Raw genomic sequence first — 23,350 nt, forward strand, 5'->3', positions numbered from 1 at the left:
TTCACTTTCCAAGTCTTTTTTTATTGAAATAAATGGGTCCTGAAACACCTGTAAATAGGGTGTATCAAGACCAAAAGATACCGTACGACCAATACTCGATATCAGTGTTACTCCACGAAGTGCCTTGAAAAAGAAAGAATCAGTCGCTCCCACTGTCATTGCCGCTTCTGGAGATAGCAATGGATTTGCGTCCACAAATCTAAACCTAATTAAAGATAAAATCAGAAAAGCACAATCTACATTTAACTCAAAACCCTAACTTGTTTAACCAATACCCATTAAAACTAAATAAGCAACAAGAATGAAGTTGTGTGTGCGCGAGAGATAAAGATCACGGACCTTTACAATTGCTAAAAAGAAACGCAATGTTTAATACAATTTGGGCATGCATCCCTATTGAAATCCATTGGGGTGAGTGATAATTTCTGTAAGGGGACTGAAAACAAGAAGGGTAGAAGCAGACTTGGAATACAAAAAATTAGGCTCAGAGCACCATTCTCGTTTTTATAATAGGTATAGATTTATGACAACTCTTCCATCTCCAATATAGAAGATGTTCAGGAAACAGGATCATCCACAAAAAACGTTACAAAAGAACAGACCCAGACAAGGAATTAATCTAAAGTAGTTAACCATTGATGAAAATATTTACAGTTAAATGGAAGAGGAAAAATGGAACATGGTAAAACAGCCGATAAGAACTGTCAAGCGCGCCGTTTGCTTAATCGCCAAGAGTTGGGTTCGTGATATCTATCATAAAGCGGTTCAATGCGTTCTTGACGTTTGCGCTTGCTCATCTTGGTTGGATCAGCAACCTTGAAGAATCTCGGTGCGAGTTCAACTAGCCATTTCGGGTCAACAACAGTAACCTCACGCATGTACTCCTTTGTAGTCATCACCAACTCATGGTAGATGACCCAGTCTGGTTGTCTCTGGAAAAGAGCACTGCTGGGATGAATATAGACTGGCTGGTTTTCAACTAATGTTCGGTAACCCTCCTGCGGATCCTTTCTGGCAGAATGGAAGAAGAATCCTGCTGTAATTGCCTTCCTAATCTTTGTGAAATTTTTCCCAGCGCTCACAACATCCAACTTGTACCTGAAAATGCAACATTTATGGATTAGAACAACTCCCAAAATATATATATTTTAACTGAGATGGTGCAGAAGCCTTGTGTTTTGTTTTCTCCTCCATGCAAATGACCAGTGCCAGGACTCAATATAATATGAAATTACTAGCAAATTTTATATCTATATATTGAAAAATAAAAGGACTGGATTCCTAAGTATTATTCTTTTTTTTGATAAATGGATTCCTAAGTATTTAAGTATTATTCAATGGGGTTCATTGTTTCACCTTATACATAGCATTATAATTCAAAGGACCTAAATCTTGAGTCTAATATACAAATCACTCAAGGAAAACGCAGGAATAGGGCTGGCAATTCTGACCCACCCAACCCACCCATTCTAATGATGAGTCAACATGGGTCGAGTGACCCATTAGGGTCAGGGGGAAAGGGTCAGGGTGGGGTTGGCTCAAGGGTTACCCATTGACCCTCGAATCTTTTCCTCTGTTTATTAGTTAGGGCTTTCTTCTTCTCTCTTCTTCTCAGTTGGGATTTTCTTCTCTCTCTGTTTAGGACTTTGCAAAACCACCAACGATCACTCCTGCCACCACCATTCTCACTATTTAGGGCTTGCTCAAGTGCATTGTTTCTTGCTCAAATCGCTGCCTCCATTTCTCGCCTCCACCAGCAACGACATCAATCTGTTGAATCGTTGCACCATGATCTCAAATAAGTGGCAAAATGAAGGTTCCAGCTTACTGTCAGCGTTATTGATGCCGATGATTGAACGGAGGAAGGAGCAACAGGGGCGAGCAAGATGATGCCGGCGAGTGCAATGGGACCATCTGATCTAGGAGGCGCCACCGCAGTCAAAATGTATTTTTTAGTTTTTTTTAGATAAATCGTTTTCTGTGACTGCCGCGGTCAATTATATTTAATCATTTTCTGTAATTTTTCTTTTATTATATTCTTTGTTGAAATATATATAAAAATTTTCATCATTCTTCTGTAATCATTTCTATTTTACCTGAAACGTATAATTTCTGGAGATTTCTATTATCATTTTCTGTATTTTTTGTGATTATTGTTTTTAGTTGAAACATACAATTTTTTTGGATTTTATATTTAATTTATTATTTTGAAATTTCTGATTTTTTAGATAAAAATAAATTTTTTGGAAATTTTTATTATTTGTATGATTTCAGCAATTTCTATCAATTTTGTGCATTTCTGCAATTTTTAGCATTTTCCTGCAATTTTTTGTATTTTCTTCAATTTTCTATGCTTTTACAATTTATCTTTTCTTTTATTTAATTTTATTGTTTTCTAATTTTTTCTGCAATTTCTGATTTACAAGGAATATATATTTTTTGTCATTTATTGTATTATTACGCATTTTTATTTTTATTTGAAAAAATTGAATTTTTTTTATGTTTTTGTAATTGAAATATATAATTGTATGTTTTTTTTTTTTTTGCAATTAGAATAGAAAAAAAATAAAAAAAGTCTAATTTGAAAATTTGAATTAGAGGGTCAAATGGGTGGGTTAAGGTGGGTCCACTAACATGGGTGGGCAAATGGGCTAGTGGGTCAATATTGTTGGATTGGTACTCAACCCACACCCAACCCAACCCACCCATTTTCCACCCCTACACAGGAAGTAGGAAGCTGAAGCAATTGGCAGTAAAAGCATAAGAATAACCTCACCACCCACTTCGACTTGTGAACCAAATACTAGACGACCAGTGTGTGTTTAGACAGACGGTCCTTGAACAGGAAATATTTTATTATTTATGGTTATAACTGTCTCCCGTGTGATTGGACTTGTAGGATTCATGTAAAACAGTAAAAGTGAACAAACGGGAACAGTGCATGATGGGTTTGAGTGCAACATTTTCAACACTTCAAGCACATAAAAGACAGGAAAATTAGAACAAAAAAAGAGCATAATAAGAGAATTTTCTAGATCATAAGAAACTTCCCGTTCATTAAAAAAAAGAGTAAGGATATAGGGGAATTAATCACTTTACTAGAAAGATGACAACAATAACAAAATGTATACAATGCAGATCCAACCAACAATAATTATTATATGTAGGAACAAATGAATATATGCAAATAATTAATCATTAGTTCAATTCTTGGTGGATTTTGGATTCTTTTTGCTATCATTTCTAACTTTTTTTCTTTGTTATTTGTTTGTTTGTAGTGTCATCAGCTTAGGTCGGACTTAAGAGTAGCTCCAATATTAGGTGATAAAATGAGAGAAATTAGACTAAGAGGGTTTGATCATCTGCGTAGAAGGCCATCAACAGCACCCATAAGAAGTGATTCAAGTTGAAGGGCTAGAACCTATAAGGGCAAGGGGTAGACTAAAAAGGCATGGGTAGTAGTAAGAAATGATTTAAGTGCCAATAATTTAACAATGGATATGGCATTAAATAGAACAGACTGGGGAAACAGGATTCATGTAGCCAAGCGCATATATTTGGGATAAGGCTTGGAAGATAATAAATGATGATATGATGTCATCAGCAAACAGGGCTCAATTGTATGGCAAAAAAAATCTTAAGAGAAGAAATGAAAACATCAACTATTTTATTACTTTATAGTTAACATCAAAGATTTCATCAATACCATGGCTAAACAAAAGAAACTGGAGAATCATCATACCTGTCCATGATGGTAAGAAGCTGCTTTCTGACATCCTGTGCTCTCCTCAAAGATCGAGACTGAACGAAATTCTCAAAGCACCAAGGCCCAGAAAAGTTTTTCGCTTTCCAGGCCTCATAAACAGCAAGTAAAGTCAGATGGTCTCCTTCTGGCTGGAAAAACTTGGCCCTCTTCTGATCTGCTTGAGCTTGTTTTTCCCTGGGTCTGTAAAATATGTTTCCTGTCTGAATCATTGCAATGATAGTTAAAATCTCATCGCTGCATCCAAGGTCTACACTAGCAAGGAGCATCTTAGACAAAGGTGGCTCCAGTGGAAATTCTGCCATCTTCCTTCCCAATTTGGTCAAAAGCCCTTCCTCATCAAGAGCTCCAAGACTGTAAAGTTGCTCCATGGCAGAGATCAGAGCTTGAGGGGAAGGGGGATCCATAAAATCAAAGGACAGAAGGTCATTTATACCCATAGCCTTCATTGTAAGTGTGGTATGCCCAAGGTTAATTCTCTGGATTTCTGGAATTGTAGTGGGTGACATCTCATTACGGTATGCACTCTCAGTGTAAAGACGATAACATTTACCAGGTCCTGTACGCCCAGCACGTCCAGCACGTTGCTTGGCAGATGCTTGTGAAATAGGAGTTATGACCAGCGAATCAAGTCCTTGTTTGGGATTATAAACATTCTGCTTTGCAAATCCAGGATCGATAACATAGAATATCCCATCAATAGTCAAAGAAGCCTCAGCAATATTCGTAGCCACAACCACTTTTCTCTTTCCCGGTGGAGCAGGTTCGAAAATCCTTGATTGCATTTCACTAGGAAGGGCACTATAGACTGGTAATATTATCAGTTCTGGCACATTCTTCCCCAGGCCTTTCATTCTTTCATAAAGACACTGACAAGCATGATCAATCTCTTCTTGACCAGTTAAAAATAGAAGTATGTCCCCCTCAGGTTCTGTCAAGTGGATCTGCATGACAGTAATTAATGCTGCATCTAGATAATCACTTTCTGGCTGCTTTGTATACAGGATTTCAACTGGAAATGTTCTTCCAGGAATGGTGAATATATTACAATTGAAGAAATAACCAGAGAATTTCTCTGCATCCAATGTGGCAGATGTGACAATCAAACGAAGGTCAGGTCTCCGTTTAACAAGATGCTTCAATAAGCCAAAAAGCACGTCTGTATGGATTGTCCTCTCATGAGCTTCATCGAGCATGATCACAGAGTACTGGGAAAGACTCTCATCAATCAGAATTTCCCTAAGGAGCATACCATCAGTCATGTACTTAATGACTGTATCTGGTCCAGTGCAATCCTCAAACCGAATAGCATATCCAACTTCCTCACCTAAACGACACCCAAACTCTTCTGCAACTCTCTTTGCAACAGACATAGCAGCCACCCTACGAGGCTGAGTACATCCAATCTTACCCCTAGTTGTGTATCCTGCTTCAGCTAGATACTGTGTTACCTGTGTTGTTTTGCCTGATCCAGTTTCTCCAATGACAACCAACACCTGGTTATCATGTACCGCCTGAACCAGTTCTTTCTTCAATTTATAAATGGGTAAACTCTGTCTTTGTTCCTGTATGGAAAGCTTTGATCTCTGCCCAAATGTCAAGGCTTTCCCATAAGCATCCTTCTTCCATTCAGGCATGTCATAGGCTGACAGACCCACACCCCTCAGCTCTTGTGCAAGATGCCTCTCCCCTGTCTCAGGCATTGGGTCCTCCCAAGGACGGTTCAGATCTTTTGGGATGGAGTCAAGCATTGTCCGCTGCTGCTGCTCCCTCATCTCTCTCCGTTCCTTAATGAGAGCAGATTGCAGTGCTGCTGCACGACTCAATGAACCCTCAGGATTCTTGAAGATCTTCACTGGTGACATATCTATAGAGTATCTGCTCTGCCCTTGCAAGAAAGCTGGCTCATCCTCATTCAGCTCAATCTCAAGCTCTTCTTCAGCACCCTCTTCCTCATAGAGCAACCCATCCCCCTCTTCATCATACATAGGATATTCCCTTACATCTAGAACACCTGAAGCAATCAATTGCTTTGCTTCCCATCTTTCTGGTGAGCTCATTCGCTTCAAGGGTCTTCTTGAAGGGATGGCATTGTCTTCTTCCACAATTTTAATCCCTGAAAGTCCTGTCCTTGTTACAGGACCCTGGTTTGTGCCTGAAGGGTTTGCCCTCAAAGCATCATCATCTGTACTCTTCTTCATTGGAAGGAGATCTTTTCCAGTGTTCTGATCAACATCCCTCATTGAAAGACTCATTTTCTGGCCTGACATTGAAATGACCTTCACAAATACCTCCTGATCCCTCTTCACTACTTCCTTTGCATTTGCAACCCTTCGACTGGAAATCTGAGAGGCATGGACCAATCCTTCTTTGCCTCTAAAATCATTCAGCTGGACAAAGCAGCCCGTGTCCATCACTCTGGATACCCTTCCTGCATAAACCTTAAACAGTTCGGGCTCATCTGAATGGTGAAAGCTGTCCTGCCGGTTCTTATTGTCTCTTTTATCCTCTCTAGAATCCCTATCATAATCGTTCTCTTCATATCCATCTCTCCCATCTCCTGTATGCCTATCCCTGTGTCTTGCCCTACTCCTGGAATCATTTCTATCGTCATTATCCCTGTCTCTGCGTCTGTCTCTCCTATCATCCATCTCATCCTTGTATCTGTCCCTATGCTTATCTCTTCTACCGTCCCTGTCCCAATCCCTCTCTTTATCTCTATCCCTGTCCCTATCCCTAACTCTGTCTCTGTCTCTGTCTCTGTCTCTGTCTCTGTCTCTGTCTCTGTCTCTGTCTTTGTCTCTGTCTCTTTCCCTATCCCTTGGTTTACTTTCTTCATCTCTTCGTCGTCCCCTCGTCTCTTGCTCGATTTCCCTCTCCAGCTCCTTCGCTCTCTCTTTACTATCTGCAATTGCAAGACCTGGGAATGCCGTCTTCTTACCATTGGCGGCATCTTTCTTCTTTTCCTTCTCAGTTTTAGGTATTGGAGGAAGAATAGCATGGATTATAGTAAGTAGCGTTCGAACAAAGTAATCCGGCATCTCGGCACCATTTTCTTTCAATTTCGCGTCGAACTCATCGACAGTCTGGCAATTTCGACCCATGTCCGTGATGAATTCGGCCAAGACCTTGTCACCGAACCCAAGATGGGATTCGAGTTCGGTGCAGACCTTTGAAACGAGGGACAAGTATTCAAGTTTCTTCAAACCCTCATCTTGAACCTCAACCGCCATTATTGGGCTCCAGAGAAGAGATCTAATGAAATACAGAAAGAAATTTATAGGAAATGAGGGTTAGGTTAAGGGTTTTTGCGCACCTGAGATTGAAAGCCGCCTGAGCCGCGGGGATTGAAACTGCGGCGGTTCTGATCTTCGAGAATTCCTTTTGGCAGTCAGAAATTTTAGGTTTAGAACTGGCAAAGTCTCTATAAATCAAGCTTCCTCCAACCGCACTCCGCTAGAATATATGCTCCAGAGTCTGAGACAGTCCAGCATCTTCCCCACCGAAAACCCTAAAATACGCCCCCTTCTCCTGAGTGATAACGAGAACAGCCTCGGTTCCTTCAAGCTCCAAATTCTCGTTTTGGCGGTCAGCAATTACTCACTCAAATCTTACGCTGCCGATACTATCGTCTATCGTAATCGAGTTCAAACTTCAGAGTTCAGAGTTAGGCGAAAAATCTTTCGGCCCCTTGCACTGCACCTGCACGGCTATAAAAGTCCGTCCCTCGACATCAGACTTTTATTTTGCCGAAACGTCACGAGTTTTCGCGAAAATTTCTATTTGGCCCCTTTGGAGACAACGGAATAATACCGGTAAAAAGCAATGTTTTAAAAATCGAACCAAATCGGAACGTCTTCGCCCACCGGTTTTCGGGTCAGAAGTTCGACATCAGGTTCGAACGGATGGTCCGTTCCAATTTAAAAAATAAAAGTAAATCATTGTTTGGATCAAATGGGTCGATGGTTCGACCACTCAAGTCAACTGCTTGCTGATTGATTTAGTCAATAATTTTTGGCTAAGCAATAGATTAAAAGTGAAACGTAATCGGTTCTTTGGACAGTGTCTGAGCCAAACAGTCCCACCGTCTGAGTCAACAACCGTTCAAAACCCATGGTAAAAAGTAGTGGGCCTCTTCTCTTCACTGGCAGGGTCAGGTAAAATGTTTAGGCCCGAACCTAAATCAGCCCAAACATCAGGCCTAGATCTTAAACCTAGGATTAACCCTTAAGTAAAGCTTCAAGACTGGGCCTGAGCCCAAATCCCGCTCTAGATATAACTTATAAGAAGTCCTCCCTAAAGGTGTAATTTAATAAATTAATATTATAATAATTCGATAATAACATAATAAATTAATATTATATTATCAGACAGAACTCAGATTCGGACTGCGCTTATTTAAAAAAATATAAACCTGGTTCAAAAAATAGTTAATAGTTGGGTCTGATGTTCTGGTGCTTAAAGTATAAGCCTGAACCCATAAGCCTAAAATTTTGTCCATGTGCAATAAAGAATGGGCCAGGCAGGACTAGTCCGTTAGTTTCTTCAGCTCATGAATAGGTCTTTTTTTAAAAATAGGTGAAATCTCAAAATTTCACATATATGATTAAAAATCTAAAATTCTTTTTTACTTTGACAGTGTCTCAGACTGACAGAGCTAAACGTTAGAAAAGTAAATAATTCTTTATTTATGATTATTAGAAATAGTTAAGTTTTATTGGTTTAATAGTTAATTATGTGAAATTAAAAAAAAATCAAAAAAAACAGGAAATTAAGAAAGGGGATTTGGGGTAAGGAGGGCCCATTAAAAGTTTAACAAATTTTCAGTCCAACCCGAGCCAAGTTGCACCCTTATCCACAATGGTGAAAAACCTGAGCTGGCCTGGACTCAAATTAGGGTTGAGGCCCATTTCAAATATAATAAATTTTAAACCAACCCAAATTGCACCCCTATCCACAATCTGATAAGGCCTATTTATGAATACCAATCCGAGCTTCCAAACAAGTAAGGGTGTCAATGGACTGGTTTTTGACTGGACCCTGTCTAGTCCAAAATCAATTTGGATAGATTGGACGGACCAAAAAGACAAAGTGGATTGGACCAATTTGGTCCAAAATATTTATTAGATTAGACTGGACCTGGTCCGCCCGTACTCCATAATAAATTTATGTTGAATTTGGTTGGATTAAGCCAATGCACGGTCCATTGATATAAGATAAGAATATATGTATCAATGGACTGAGTTTGAGTTAAAACCAATCTAAATTAAAATGAATTTGAATAAATTGGATGGTCTGAACATTGAATTGGACCAATCCAAAATGATCCAAATTATTTATTGGATTGGATTGGACCTGATCCATTTGTAATGGATTCACATTGGACTGGATTGGATTGGACCAAATCCAGTCCAATCAACACCCCTACACAATTCGGAGTTAGCGCTAAGAACTGGTGAAAGGAATCTATCATGTGCTGATTGGTTGCTTGGATGTAAATCAGAGGAAGCTATGGAGGCCAACTGATCCTGGTATCTATTAGAACCATTCTCTTGGCTGATATACAAATTCTGACTCAGTGTTGGAAGTACAAGAAGACATGGAGGCCATCTGTTTAGTATTTTTAAGGGTTCCACTATGATATGGAAAAACAACTGACCAATAAACTGAAATTATAAACGTGATAGCAAATAAGGTGTTATTTATCAAAATCCATGGGTGGGTTTTGATTGGTCAAAATTCTTTCCATATCATATCTTTTCTGCATCATAGATTCTCCCTATTTTTAATCATAATCATCATCTTATGTGTGATTTGTGAAATTTACCCTTTAAAACATAAAATAAACTTAAACATACTTAGCGAATTGACCCTAGTGGACTTAAATTACCTTCTATTATTATTAACACGTTAATAACTATTAAATGTGGCATCAGATGACCTATTTAATTTTTGAAAAACCCTTATTTTTCCCTCTATACCATGTTAAAAAGAATCCTCTCCTCTTCTCTTCAAAGTTTCTCCCAAACCAATAATAGTAGGTAGTATTGATGGATCAGGCAAGGGGCAGGGAGTAGCCAATTCTATATATTGAGGTTTGATCCCTCAAAGGACGGAACTTGTATTGAACATCGCAATCGAGGATATATAAAAAGGATGGCACAAACTGCAGACCCTTCACTTAGGCTGTGTTTGGTTTGAAGGAAAAAGTGGGGAAACCTTTACAAACTTTATATAGGTTTTCCTTCCTTTCTTATCCTTTCCCTTCAAACCAAACATAGCCTTAGGGTTCTAGGCACATATATATATTTATAGCGTTCTTTCATAATAATTAAGAAATATCGAAGACCTCCTTACAAAGTATAAATAAGTATATATTTCTATATTACTTGAGCAAAACATCCAATAGGGCACACTGCACGATTTCCACTTTGGAAACTCTAGAGTTCGTCTATCTCACCCTTTATTTGTTGATGATCTGTAATTGTTTGGTCGTTGTACACATTGTGAAACTACAACTATTCTTCATCTTTTAAATGACTTTTGCAAATGGTCTAATCAGGAAGTTAATTTTTCAAAATCAGCAATTTTCTTTAGTCCTAATACTCACCGACGAGTGCGAACTCAACTGGCCAATCGTTTTGCTATGAATATTATGAACCATACAATGAAATATCTTGGAGGCCCACTATTCTTAGGTAGATCAAAAACTTCTGAATGGAATTATTTGGTTGAAAGATTGAAGTCCAAACTTAGTTCTTGGAAGAAACACACTCTGAACCATGCGGGTCACACAACTTTAATCAAATCCACTCATGTTGTACCTCAGTACATCATGCAGTCTCATCTCTTACCCAAAGCTATTTGTATTGATCTTAATAATATTTGTACGAATTTTTGGTGGTTTGACTCAGATAAGCATGGTCTTCATATGCATTCTTGGGATACATTCTTGAGATCAAAAGATGATGAGGACTTGGATTCCGTGATGCATTAGCTCTTAATGAAGCTTTGATACTCAAACTTGGTTAGTGCTTCCTTTCCAACCCATCAGCTCTTTGGGTGAAAGTGTTAAGGGCAAAATATGTCAAGACTGAAAATTTCTGGTCTATACCATTATTGCCCTCAAGATCGTACATTTGGCGAGGCATTTTAAAGTTGACAGATGTCTTGCACCAAGGTTTTCATTGGCTTATTGGGGATGGGTGGATTGTTGATGCAATGCATGACCCTTGGCTACCAAATTGGGTTATTCCCTCTATCATGGCTCCCATACCAAGCCACAACATTAAAGTTGCAAAGTTTATTGAGCACTCCTTTATGACTTGGCGCAATAATCAGATTGCAGCTTCCTTTGATTCATTTACTGCTCAATCTATTGTCTCCATTCGACTTCCTTTATAGGTAGGAAAAATGTCAAACAAACTAGTTTGGAAGCTGACACCTCATGGATGCTATACCACAGCATCAGGTTACAAACTTTTAACCTTTATGCATCTCGCTTCTTCAAGACAGCAATTTCTGGCTTCTAACATTACTTGGTGTCAATTCTGGAGCCTCAAAAATGTCAATCCTAAATTGCTCATCTTCTCTTGGAGGTTGCTCCAAAATGCTTTACCCACTAGAAGTAAACCCCATAAAATTCTTCATTTCTATAATAACATATGTCCTTTGTGTGAGTCGGCTATAGAGACAAAGGATCATTTATTTCTGCACTGCCAATTTTCTAGATTGGTATGGTTTGGTTCCTCTATGAGATTTAGGCCTAATTCATACCAGGAGAGAAGCTTATCATAATGGACTGTTGAATGGATTTTTCTTGATTTGAGTAATGGTCAATCTTCTGGTTTGATTTGTGGTCAGTAATTCAATATCCTTTGGCACGTTTGGCTTGCTTGGAATGCCCTCATATTCAATCATCAACACCAATACCCAGAAATCATTATAGAAAAGGCTTGTGTGGATTGGCAGTTGCATTCTGATGTTATTCATCACTCTTTAGTAGTACCTAATGAGAACAATTCTTTGGCCCCAACTACAACGATCCATTGGACTCTACCACCAAGAGGTAGTGTGAAAATCAATTTCGATGGTGCCACTGCTATTGATAAATCTGGCATTGGTATCATTATTCAAGATAATAATGGACCATTTCTTTTTGCACATGCTATTCCGATAGCACCTCAGCCTGCACTCTTCAGTGAAACCTTAGCTCTTTTGTAAAGCATTTGATTTGCCTCTTCTCTTGATATTTCTACTGTTGTAGTTGAAGGTGATGCACAACTCTTGATTAATCTCTTGTTGGAGGATACCCTTACCTCTCCATGGAGTATCTACACTCTTCTTATGCTTTGCAAGAGATTCCTATCCCACCTCAAGACTACTCAGTTACTTTTGCTCCCTGGCTTTGTAATCGGGTTGCCCATAGACTCGCTAAACATGCTTTGCCCTGTTATTCAGCACACACTTCGTTTGTAGCACCTACTTTTTTGATTCCTTCTTTGGAATCTGATGTAACTGAGTAATTGTTGAAAGGATCACCCTTCGGGCATTTTCAAAAAAATATCGAAGACTAGTTCTTTATTGATAAAAAATTAGTAAAGGGAAAAGGTTCAGTAAATCTTCTCTTCTTTTGTTGGGATATCTAATTTGGTTATCTCCTACGATAATATGGTAATATGTTATTGAAATGATCATAAAGGCAAAACCCTGTTTTTCCATCCATCTTTCTATTATTTGTCCATTTCTTTGCATGGATGACCATTTTTAGTACTTTATTTTGAATATGCAAGAGTGGCAATCTGACTTTGCTTCCCTCCCCATAGAAAAGTTGGAGATGGAGCATGGGATTCTCATGTCATTTCTTTGCATGGGATTCTCGGGCCATTATCACTTAACCTTGAGTGTTATATGTTTGCATTTGGTTGACTATAATAAAACTAGAATTTGAGTTTGCTTCAATAGAAATAAGTAAAACTTTGAATAGATTGGTTCTATGTAGATTTGAGTAAAACCAAAAAGAACTATAACAATTGGACTAAATGTTAGTTCTCACTTGACCTTGAATGTCATATTTTTGCATTTGGTTCTAACTATAAAAAGACTAGAATTTGAGTTAGCTTGAATAGAAATAAGTAAAACTTTGAAGAGATTGGCTCTATGTAGATTTAGTAAAACTAGAAAACTATAGCAATTGGGGTAAAGGTTAGTTCTTACTTGACCTTGTGGCACGAGCCGAGTTGCTCATGAACTGTTCAAGCTCAGCTCAACTTGGTCTAAACCGAACTTCAAGTCAAACTCGAGCTTAATATATAGGCTTGTTTGCTAATCAAGGAAAGCTCAAGCTTAATAAAGCTCAGCTCATGAGGCTCGCAAGCCTAATCAAGTATATATGTACATAGGGTGTCACCTCAGCTCGACACCTTGGCCACTAAGGGGGACCTCGGCTTGACACCTTGGTATTAGGGAAACCTCAGCTCAACACTTCAGCAGCTGAGGGAGGCCTTAGCTTGACACCTCGGCAACTAAGGGAGATCTCGGCTCAGCACCTTAGATCGACATTTCAGCAACTGAGGAAGACTTGCAATCAAAGGTAGTTGAGCTTGAACTTTTGAGCTTTTGACTCGAGCCAAGCTCGATCTCAAATATCTAATTCAAATCAAGCTCGAGCTCGAGTTCAGGTCCCTAATTCGAATCGAGCTCAAGCCTGATACTTTATGAGCGGGCCGAGCTCGAATAACTAGATATTCGGCTCAACTCAGCTCAAATCCACCCTTACCTTGAGTGTTAGAATTTGGTTCTGATTATAATAAGACTAGAATTTGAGTTCACTTGAATAAAAATAAGTAAAACTTTGAAGAGATTGGTTCTATGTAGATTTAAATGAAACCATAACTGTAGATGGTATTTTTGGGTTTGGTTATGATAACAATTGAAATAGATTTAGGCCCCGTTTGGCACATCTTTCCGCACGGTCTTTCGGCTGTTTACAAGTCGGACAAACCGTGTTGTGGTCTTTTTTTCGTTTGGCTCATAACAGATCTAGCGATCAAAAGTCAGTGCGTCAAAAAGACACAAGAAGCCCATTTTGGGTTGATTTCGGGAAGCTCTAAATGGAGCTTTTCGCGTCTTTCTTGCTTTATTCTCACAAGAAAGACATGAAAAGATGCGCAGTAGCCAAACTAGCTTCGGACTGCTCAGATCTTCATGCAAAAGCTCAATGTGTCTTTTGATTATTAGAGCTACCAAAAGATCTTTCCAAAAAAACTTGCCAAACGGCCCCTTAGTATATCATCCAATTGCAAGTCTTGCAAGCTCCTACAAAATATTAGTCACCAAACCACTCTACCTCATATTTACTAATAACAATAAGTTTATCTTCCTCAGCAATTCAAAAATCTGATTGCAAAAATACCATTCTTCTCCCACTTACAACTCCTGTCATCCTCTTTCCCAACATGAATATTTTAGTTTCATAACAACTCGAATAGATTTAGCATATCATCCAATTTCTAATCATGGAAGCTCCTACAAAATATTGGTGACTAAACCACTCTACCTCCTATCAACTGATAACAATTATCCATAAGCCCACAAAGGTTCATGTTGGACACCTAAGGAGACTAAATGTGGAAATACCTGCTCTATGGTTTAATCAACCAATCCACCATCTTGGTTAGAGCAAGAATTCTCAGCATTTCAAACATATTTGCATCACCCTACCATTTCTTGGCTTGACTCAGGTATTCCATAATCGTTTCTTGGGAGATATTGACAATTGTATTTGTATCTTATATTTTTCATTCTAATGAAGCTTTCCGTTATTATGAAAATCTTATCCTGGAATGTCTGAGGGTGTAACAACCCTACAACTTTAAGATTCTTGAAAAGGATTTATCGCATTTATAATCCAGACATTAATTTTTTTCCTATCAAAAACAAATATGTCTACAAATAATAAATACAAACTTTTGGGCCAAAAACTTGGATATACTGAATACCGTGGAGTGCAGCACAGGGACTAACTAGGGGGTTATATTGTGCCTAGAAAGTGGAAACATAACATGGGTTTGGATATCTATTTCTATTTCTATTGACCATTAATAAAAATGGGAATGGTAACCATCCCATTCGTCAAAACTCCCTAATTTTAATATCCAAAATTATCCTCACCATTATTTCTATTTGCCTTATCATTGTTTATAAGCCCATTAGTTTTTGTGTTAGAAACTCTGATTTTTATTTCCAAAATTATCCTAATTATTTATTATACCATTTATATGCTTTATTCCTTTAATTGTATTTATTAATTTATTTTCTTAAAAACCAATAATAACGGGTGATTGTAGAGGTGTAAATCAGGCTGTACCACCTACGACCTAGCACGATCCAACATGATTTTGAGCCGGCCCGGCATGAATGAGTGGGTCATGCCGCTTGTAGCCCGCGTGCCGACATGGCCCACGGCACAACCCAACACAACCCATATATATTATATAATATATAATATGTATATATATACATATTATATATAATATATTAATATATATGATTTTATTTTCAATGTTGTTATATTATTTCATTTTATTATTGCAAATATAAGCAATTATATACATCAAAATTCAGATAAAATAAAATTTTAATATCTTTTTTAATTTTTTGTATATATTTTTTAGTTTATGTTAAAATTTTCATTATTTTTTCAAAAAATTTAAAAAACGTGACTTGGCCTGATCTGCAGCCTAGCCTGGCCCAAGTCTTGGCCCACGGCATGGCACGACACGGGTCCATGCGGGCTCGGGCCGTGAGTTGTGCCAGGCCAACCCCCCAAAATATCCCAGGGGAGGAAAGCACAACCTGACTCAACCTGCATTTTGACACAACTGCACGACCTGCACTTTGCACAGGCTGCATGCAAGTCATGCCGTGTCAGCCCAGCATGGCCCGGTTTACACCTCTAGGTGACTGAATGGAAAAATATGTGAACATAAATAATGTAGGTTTTTAGACACTTGGAACTTAGTTCCAAGTGTTTTTGTTCTTCATTTTCAATCATATTCAGTATTTTGCCTTTCATTTCAAGAAGTTTCAACATCATCTTTATCTCAATTGCAAAGTTCTATTATCTCTTTTACTCTTTTAAGTATTGAAAATGCAATAGGAGTTTTGGTTTCACATCATGTTGTAGATTAAAATTGAGTTTCTTTGATAATTATTTTTTCTTAATTAATTTTAAGCAGTTAGGGTTTTGGTTTAATAGGTTTTGATTTATAAGTTTCAAGCACTTTTCATCTTTGGGTTTAATTCAATGTTTAATCATGTGCCTTAATAGGCTTACATTTGCCCAAAACAAATTTCTAAGCATTTTTCTGGTGTTTTGTAATTTGTAAGTTCCCACACACCTAATTCTCTTAACCATCAGCAAAAGACACCATAAAAATACTAAAACTTAGTGCTTGTTCTACATGAAGAATCCAAGTTATTTGCTTTCAACATCTTGCACTTGCAAGCTAAGAGCAAAACCCTTGTGCTGGTTTACTTTTGGCATCCTCTAGGTTTGGTTTCAACATCCTGCACTAGAAAGTTGAGAGTAAACCCCCTACTACTAGGCTCTTTAATTGAACTGAACCTATGCCACATCATTCCAATTAGGATCAGTCCTTAGATTTTAATTTATGATTAGCACGAAGCATTATGGTTGGTTCCACATCCCTCTAAGCCATTGTACTAATGTTGCAATATGGAACTTTTTGTGTACTTATATACACACATACATTACATTATATATCAAATGGAATCATTGATCATGTTTTAAGTCAGTTTTGTTTTCTTAATATTACCACTTACACTCAACTATGGTGAAGTAACTGAAATATAATTTCATTTTGGGACAACCAAACAAAGTGGCACTAATACAAGTTGTGAAGAATCAAACAAGTGGCTACACCCAACTTGGTTAAGATCTATATCTGGTTGTAGTATCATTCATTGGTTCAAATATCTCTTGCATTGCATGGGCCATTCTACTAGTTATTTCAAAAGATGAGAGAATGATAGTTGCAAACATATTAGTCGGTCAAAATGAGGAAAGCTGGTTGTTGTGTTTAGTTTATGATCATCCTGATTGGTGGAAAAGACCTAAAATTTGGAGGGACTTTTCTTCATTCATAGACGATCATTCACACTAGATGATGCTAGGGGATTTGGACGATATAAGTGATTATGGTGATTATCAAGGGAGTAAAGAGTCCTGTAATAAAACATCCAAATTCCTTCAAACATTAATTTAGTCTCATATGCTCCAAGAGATTCAAATGGTGGGTAATCATTTCACCTGGACCAATGGACAAGGGGGAAAAAGGTTAGTAAAAGAAAAGCTTAACCATGGTTTAGCTACTCCTTGGTGGTGTTCTAAGTACCCAAAAGCTAAAATCCAAAATCTTTCTTCTTTGCATTTTTAGACCATTCTATATTAATCTTAAGCACTAATCAAACTATAGTGTCTGGTCCTAAACAATTTCACTTCCTCCCTATGTGGTCAAAGGAAGATGAGTGTAAAGAGAACTGGCCTTGCCCACTAACAAAAGGAAAAAGGGACCATCTTATACATATATAAGTTGAAAAGATGTATGAAACGTACAAATGATGATTGTGCCCCCTTATATGAAGAGATAAGGGATACAGTGAAATCTATGAGACCCTTTTCAGCTCCGCGTCTAGATGGATTTGTTCCCTACTTTTACCAAAAATATTGGTCAATTGTGGGACCTGCCTTGGTTCATGAGTTCTTTCACCGAGCAACATTTCCCAAGGAAGTGAATTACACTAATTAACCTTGTGTTCATTCCTAAAACGAGAACTCCTTCTAGTGTCTCATAATTCAAACCAATTAGTGCATGTAGTGTAGCTTATAAAATAGTTACAAAGTGTTTGGTAGAGAGGATAAAGTATAAATTGGACAACCATATTGCCCCAAATCAATTGGCTTTCATCCAGGGAAGATAGGGTATAGGCAATATTATTATGGCTAAAGAGATCTTCCATAAAATACATAAACAAAAGAAGGGTGGATTTGTTTAAAGATTGACATGTCATTTTCTTATGATTAGAGGTGTCAATGGTATTCAAAAAATCTGATTTTAAATTTGAGATTTGACATAATTGAATTGAATTTAGATAATTCAAATATCTAATTAGTCGAATTCGGATATGACCTGATTCAATTCGATAAATATCCGAATTCACCCGATTATTTAATTCTTGTATATAATATTATAAAATATTTAAATGTTTTATATAATTTATATATATATATAATTAAATTATATGAATAATTTATATATTTATATACTTTATATAAATAAAATATTTATTTTATATATTCAATAATTACCTAAAATAATTAATTAAATCAAATATTCAAATATTTAATCAGGTTCAAATTTGAATATTAATTTTCAATATCCATTGGATATCGAATCGAATTTGGATATTGCTTGATTTGCTTTGAATTTAATCTGTTTACACCCTTACTTATGATAGAATGAGACGAGATTTTCTAATTAAGGTACTTAAGGAAATGGAATTCTCATATCAGTGGTGTCAATTAGTTAATTTTTGTATCAATACTCCTAAAATTTCCATAAAGTTGAATGGTATTGAAAAGGAATTCTTTACATTGAAGAATGGGATACAAGGAGATCCTTTCTCCCCATATTTGTTCATAATAGGGATGTGGATTCTCTCTTGCTTATTACACCAAGTTGAGTAAAGAAAGAATATTCAGGGAATTAAAGTCTCCTCTAATGGCAATCATAGAACCCATCTGCTTTTTGTTGATGATTGTTTAGTGATGTGTAAAGATGAACCAAGACAATTAAAAGCTATCAAAGTCATTCTCAAGAAATTTGAAACCATGTAGGGGCAAAAGATTAATTTGGTGAAATCAAGGGTCAACTTTAGTAAAGGACTACACCGGAAAAGAAGAAAGGTATTAAAATATAGGTTAAATTTCTTAAACTACCCTTATGGTTTAGCTAATTGACTAAGTGTACCTTTACTGTTTGAAAATTGATTGTCGCTACTCCTATTATTTTTGACAATTGACTAATCCTTTTTTGTCATTAATGTGTCAACGAAAATATGAAAAAGACTATTTTACCCTCCACTTTTCTTTAAATTTTCAAAAAGTGTATCTCTCCCTCTCCCGTCTGTTCTCTTCTTCGGAGGGCCAGAACTGCAGATCTCTCCCTCTCCCTCTCATTCTCTTCTTGGAACCACTAGAACTACCGAATCTGTAGATCTCCCAGACCTCTTCCTCTCCCTCTCGTTCTCTTCTCCGGAACCACCAGAACTATAGATCTCTCAAATCTCTCCCTCCCATTCTCTTCTCTAGAACCGCCGGAACTGTCAGAACTGTAGATCTCTCAGATCTCTCCCTCTCCCTCACATTTTCTTCTCAGAATCGCTAGAACTGTCAGAACTGTAGATTAGGAAACAGTAAGACTCTAGTTACGGCTAGAACTAACTATAGATCTCTCCCTCTCCCTCTCGTTCTCTTCTCTGGAACCCATCGGAACTAAGATCTACACTCGTTCTCTTTGTCGGAATTGAGATTGACATCTTTGTAGATCTCTCCCTCTCCCTCTTGTTTTCTTCTCTAGAACCCGCCAGAACTGAGATTTACACTCCCATTTTGTTCACTAGAACTGAGATCGACATCTCTGTAGATTTCTTCCTCTCCCCCTCGTTCTCTTCCCTTTGGCGCTTGTTAGACAAGATTTGGTTGCAAAAGGGATCTAATTTGATTCCTTTGCAGCCGAAACCAAAGAGAGTACAAATAAAGAAGTAAGGAAGAATGCTGGTTATGTAGTATATTTTCCCTCAGAACCCATTAGATCTTTTAAAACCCATTAAAATATCTAATATTGGGTAGGTTGTACCTCTCAACAATTCACCAGAATCCATTAGATCTTTTAAAACGAGGGAGGGGATCACTACGTAACAAGCATACTGGTTAAGATCTCTTTGCCAGAACTGAGATCAAAATCTCTGCTCCTGGGTTTTTGTTTGAAACAGATAAAGAAGTAATGAAGAAGAAAGCCTTTGAGGATGTTGGAACTAAGATCTCTTCACCGGAACTGAGATTTATTCTGCACACTAGCTACTTCAGAAGCCTTTGAGTTTCAGAATGTTGGAATAATGAAGAAAGCCTCCATACGAGACTGAGAGGAGACCCAAAGATGGAGACAGAAAGGTTTTAGGGATGGTATTTTAGGAACAGAAGTCAAAGGGTAATTTTAGGAATGGAGGTGGAAACAGTGTTTTAGAAATTTTTAATAAATATATCAGTCATGTGATGTCACATGTAACAAAAAATTAACAGATGCTAAGTCAATTGCCAAAAACAATAAGGGTAGTGTTAGTCAATTTTCAAATAGTAAAGATACACTTAGTCAATTAGCTAAGCCATAAGAATAGTTTAAGAAATTTACCCCTAAATATATCGCTGAGATGAAGGAAATCAAGATTGAAGACATGTATTTAAGGGTTAAGTTGTGGGAAGGGTAGAACAGTGTTTCTTCATTTCGTCATAATCTACATAGAATAGAAGTGAAGTCTGCTTTATGAAAATCTAAATACTTGTCCTAAGCGAGAAGAACAACTATGGTCAAATCTATGTTACAGGCACACCCACATTATGCAATGGCCACTACTTTGTTTACAAAACATATCTTGAAAAAGATGGAACAAATCCAAAGAAACTAGTGAGGAGGGTCTACAAATAAGTTAAGTATTGCACACAATTGCTTGGGACAAACTTTGTAGGACAAAGAGAGAAGGTGAACTAGGATTTAGACATACATTTGTGGGAAGTGAATCAATAAGCTCTATTTTTGTTAAATAAATATGGAGATTGTTGAGAGATAATACATCTCTTTGGGCCCGAGTTATAAAAGACAAATACCATGTTAAGTTAATGTTTAATGTCACCGAAAAATGAAGTGATTGAAAATGGTGGAAGAAGGACTGATCTACTATGGCTAGTAAGAAATGGTGATATCATTTCCATTGTTGATTCATGGGTCCCTACTTTTAGAGATGGATTGATACTCAGGTTTCTCATCTCATAAATGAGCATGGACCATGGTTCATGGATTGTACAATTGATGCATAATATCTTTACACCTTTTTCAGTCCCTCATATTCTGCAAATTCCTTTATCAAGGTCTCCTCAGCTTGATGCATTGCCATGGAAAAGGACAAAAAACAGTTTGTATACTATCAAATCTGGTTATAAGGTGTTCACAAGACTTTATCATCTAGTTCTGATGAGACTATATACTGGAATATGATATGGAAAACCAAATCTGGCTCTGTTTGGTTGCAGTGCAAATTCATTTGCACTGATGCAAAACTCTGATAGGGCAAATGATATGGGTATAAGTTTCATTTAATTTTGTTTCAAATTTTACCTTACTTTGTTTGATTGTAATAAAAATGAAGTCAAATTAGGCCCAAATTAAGTAGAATAAAATAAAATCCATAACAAAATTAAACCAGAATGTGCATTTTTTATTTGTACTCCCATTCCTTTGTACTAGTGCAAATAAAATTGCACTGCAACCAAACACAGCCTAAGATTCTAAATATTTATGTGAAAAGCCTACTGGAATGGCATCCCAACCAAAGACAAAATGGTTTCCTACCACCGGAGGATTCTCTATGTGCATTGTGCCATGAATTCTAAGGATGGTGGTTCTGCGAGGGGATTTAAGGGACTTTTAGGGAATAGTAACAAAATGGTTTCCTACCACCGGAGGATTCTCTATGTGCATTGTGCCATGAATTCTAAGGATGGTGGTTCTGCGAGGGGATTTAAGGGACTTTTAGGGAATAGTAAGCTACCAATTAGAAGAGATGTAGATAGTAAATTTTGCAAGATGGTGTCCCAAGTAGGAATTTAAACGGATTGGATCGGATTTGAATCTAGGTATATTCGGATCCGATCCAACATCGTTCATGTTGGATCCATTCTGATCCGAAGATCTGATGGGACTCGGTTTGAATTCGAATCCTATTGATAAGTTGGATCTTTGGGTCCAATCCAATCCGACTTGTATTCTTTAAAAATTATTAAAAAAATTAAAATATACTAATTTAAATAAAGTAAAAATAAGAAAATACAAGTATTTTTTAATTATTTTCATCATATATATACATGTTTTTTATAAAAAACATAACAAATTTATAAAAATATAATATAAAAAAATATTTATAAACAAATAAATAACATGTATATGTATTATATATATATTTATAAATATAATATAATATATATATATATATATATTTATATATTTATAAATATATAATATATATCAGATTGGATCTTCTCAAATCAAATAGAGGTGATCCAAATCCGATCTGATCCAAAAATCCGATCAAGGGTGATCTGAATTTTGACCAAATAAGATCAGATCGAATCGAATCCGATCCATATGCACCTCTAGTCCCAAGGTAGAAGCTGAAGGACAAAACTGTCTTTTGTTCAAATCATCAAAGATAATGATGAAAATTAAGGTATACTTAAGTCTAGCTAATTGCAAAATTCAAAGTTATGTTTAAATCAATTTATGAAATTTAAGTATTTTACCCTTTATATATAATCATGAAAATCATCTATATAATCAGTTTTGTTCTGTCAAGTGGACCGAACACATTGGCAACTCTTACCTCCACCACCACTACTGCCACCATGATTATTAACATGAAACAATTAAATTCAATGAAAATGTAACGGCGTCGACTTGCAATTCCCCATATTGTGCTACAAAGGGACCTGAATGTTTGATGTTGCACTCCTCGTCACCACCATCGGAAGACAGCTAGTGAGGATTTAATATTCTATATCAATGTTTTCAACTTATCCTTCACCTTAAACCCAACCTAATGAGGATTCATTGGTTGATCTCTAAAAAGTTTTTCATTTCGAGCAGGCCAAATATAATAAAATAGCAGCCACCCAGCTGCTTAAAATTTCCATTAGATCAGAATGAGTATGAATACTATATGAAACTATATGAAAGCCTTGAGAAGCATTAAATCTAAGTCATAATTTTAAAAAACGATCTGGAAATAGAATTGTTCTGGCCACTGGTTTTCAGGTTGATAATTCGATCATCCGGTTTGAATGGATGGCATGTTCTGATAAAAATAATTAAAAATAAAAAAATAGTCAAAACCGTTGAACAGGTCAACGGGTCGATAGTTCAACCGTCCGGGTCAATGAATCGTTGACTAATTTAACGGTTTTTTGCCAAAGACCAATTTTGAGGTAAAATGGAACTAATTGCCTGAACGGTTCCTGGACCGAATGGTCCGATCATCCAAATCAACAGCGGTTCGAAAACCATGACCCAAGAGCATTGAAAAATGTCACACAATCTCAGATGCAAAGAGAACCATATAAATAATATGACAATCGCAAAATAAATCTTCAATAGTTTCTATCGACTGATTACACAAATAAAACATAGAACCATCCAAGCACATACCAATATTGTCTTTGGTGGGAATGAAACCATT

At 36.9% G+C, this 23,350-nt stretch overlaps 1 protein-coding gene across 1 annotated transcript; it reads right to left on the bottom strand.

Annotated features, from left to right (window-relative positions):
- Positions 1–466: 466 nt before the first annotated feature.
- On the bottom strand, positions 467–7,467 carry LOC104608235 (ATP-dependent RNA helicase). The gene is made up of 2 exons (XM_010274170.3): positions 3,743–7,467; positions 467–1,098 (listed from the first exon to the last, which is right to left on the bottom strand). Exons 1-2 carry the CDS (start codon positions 6,994–6,996, stop codon positions 705–707), a joined length of 3,648 nt encoding a protein of 1,215 aa, XP_010272472.1. The 5' UTR covers positions 6,997–7,467; the 3' UTR covers positions 467–704.
- Positions 7,468–23,350: the final 15,883 nt, after the last annotated feature.

This window comes from Nelumbo nucifera, chromosome 1 (genome assembly GCF_055504915.1).
Source record: "Nelumbo nucifera cultivar China Antique chromosome 1, China Antique-T2T, whole genome shotgun sequence".
Taxonomy (NCBI): domain Eukaryota; kingdom Viridiplantae; phylum Streptophyta; class Magnoliopsida; order Proteales; family Nelumbonaceae; genus Nelumbo; species Nelumbo nucifera.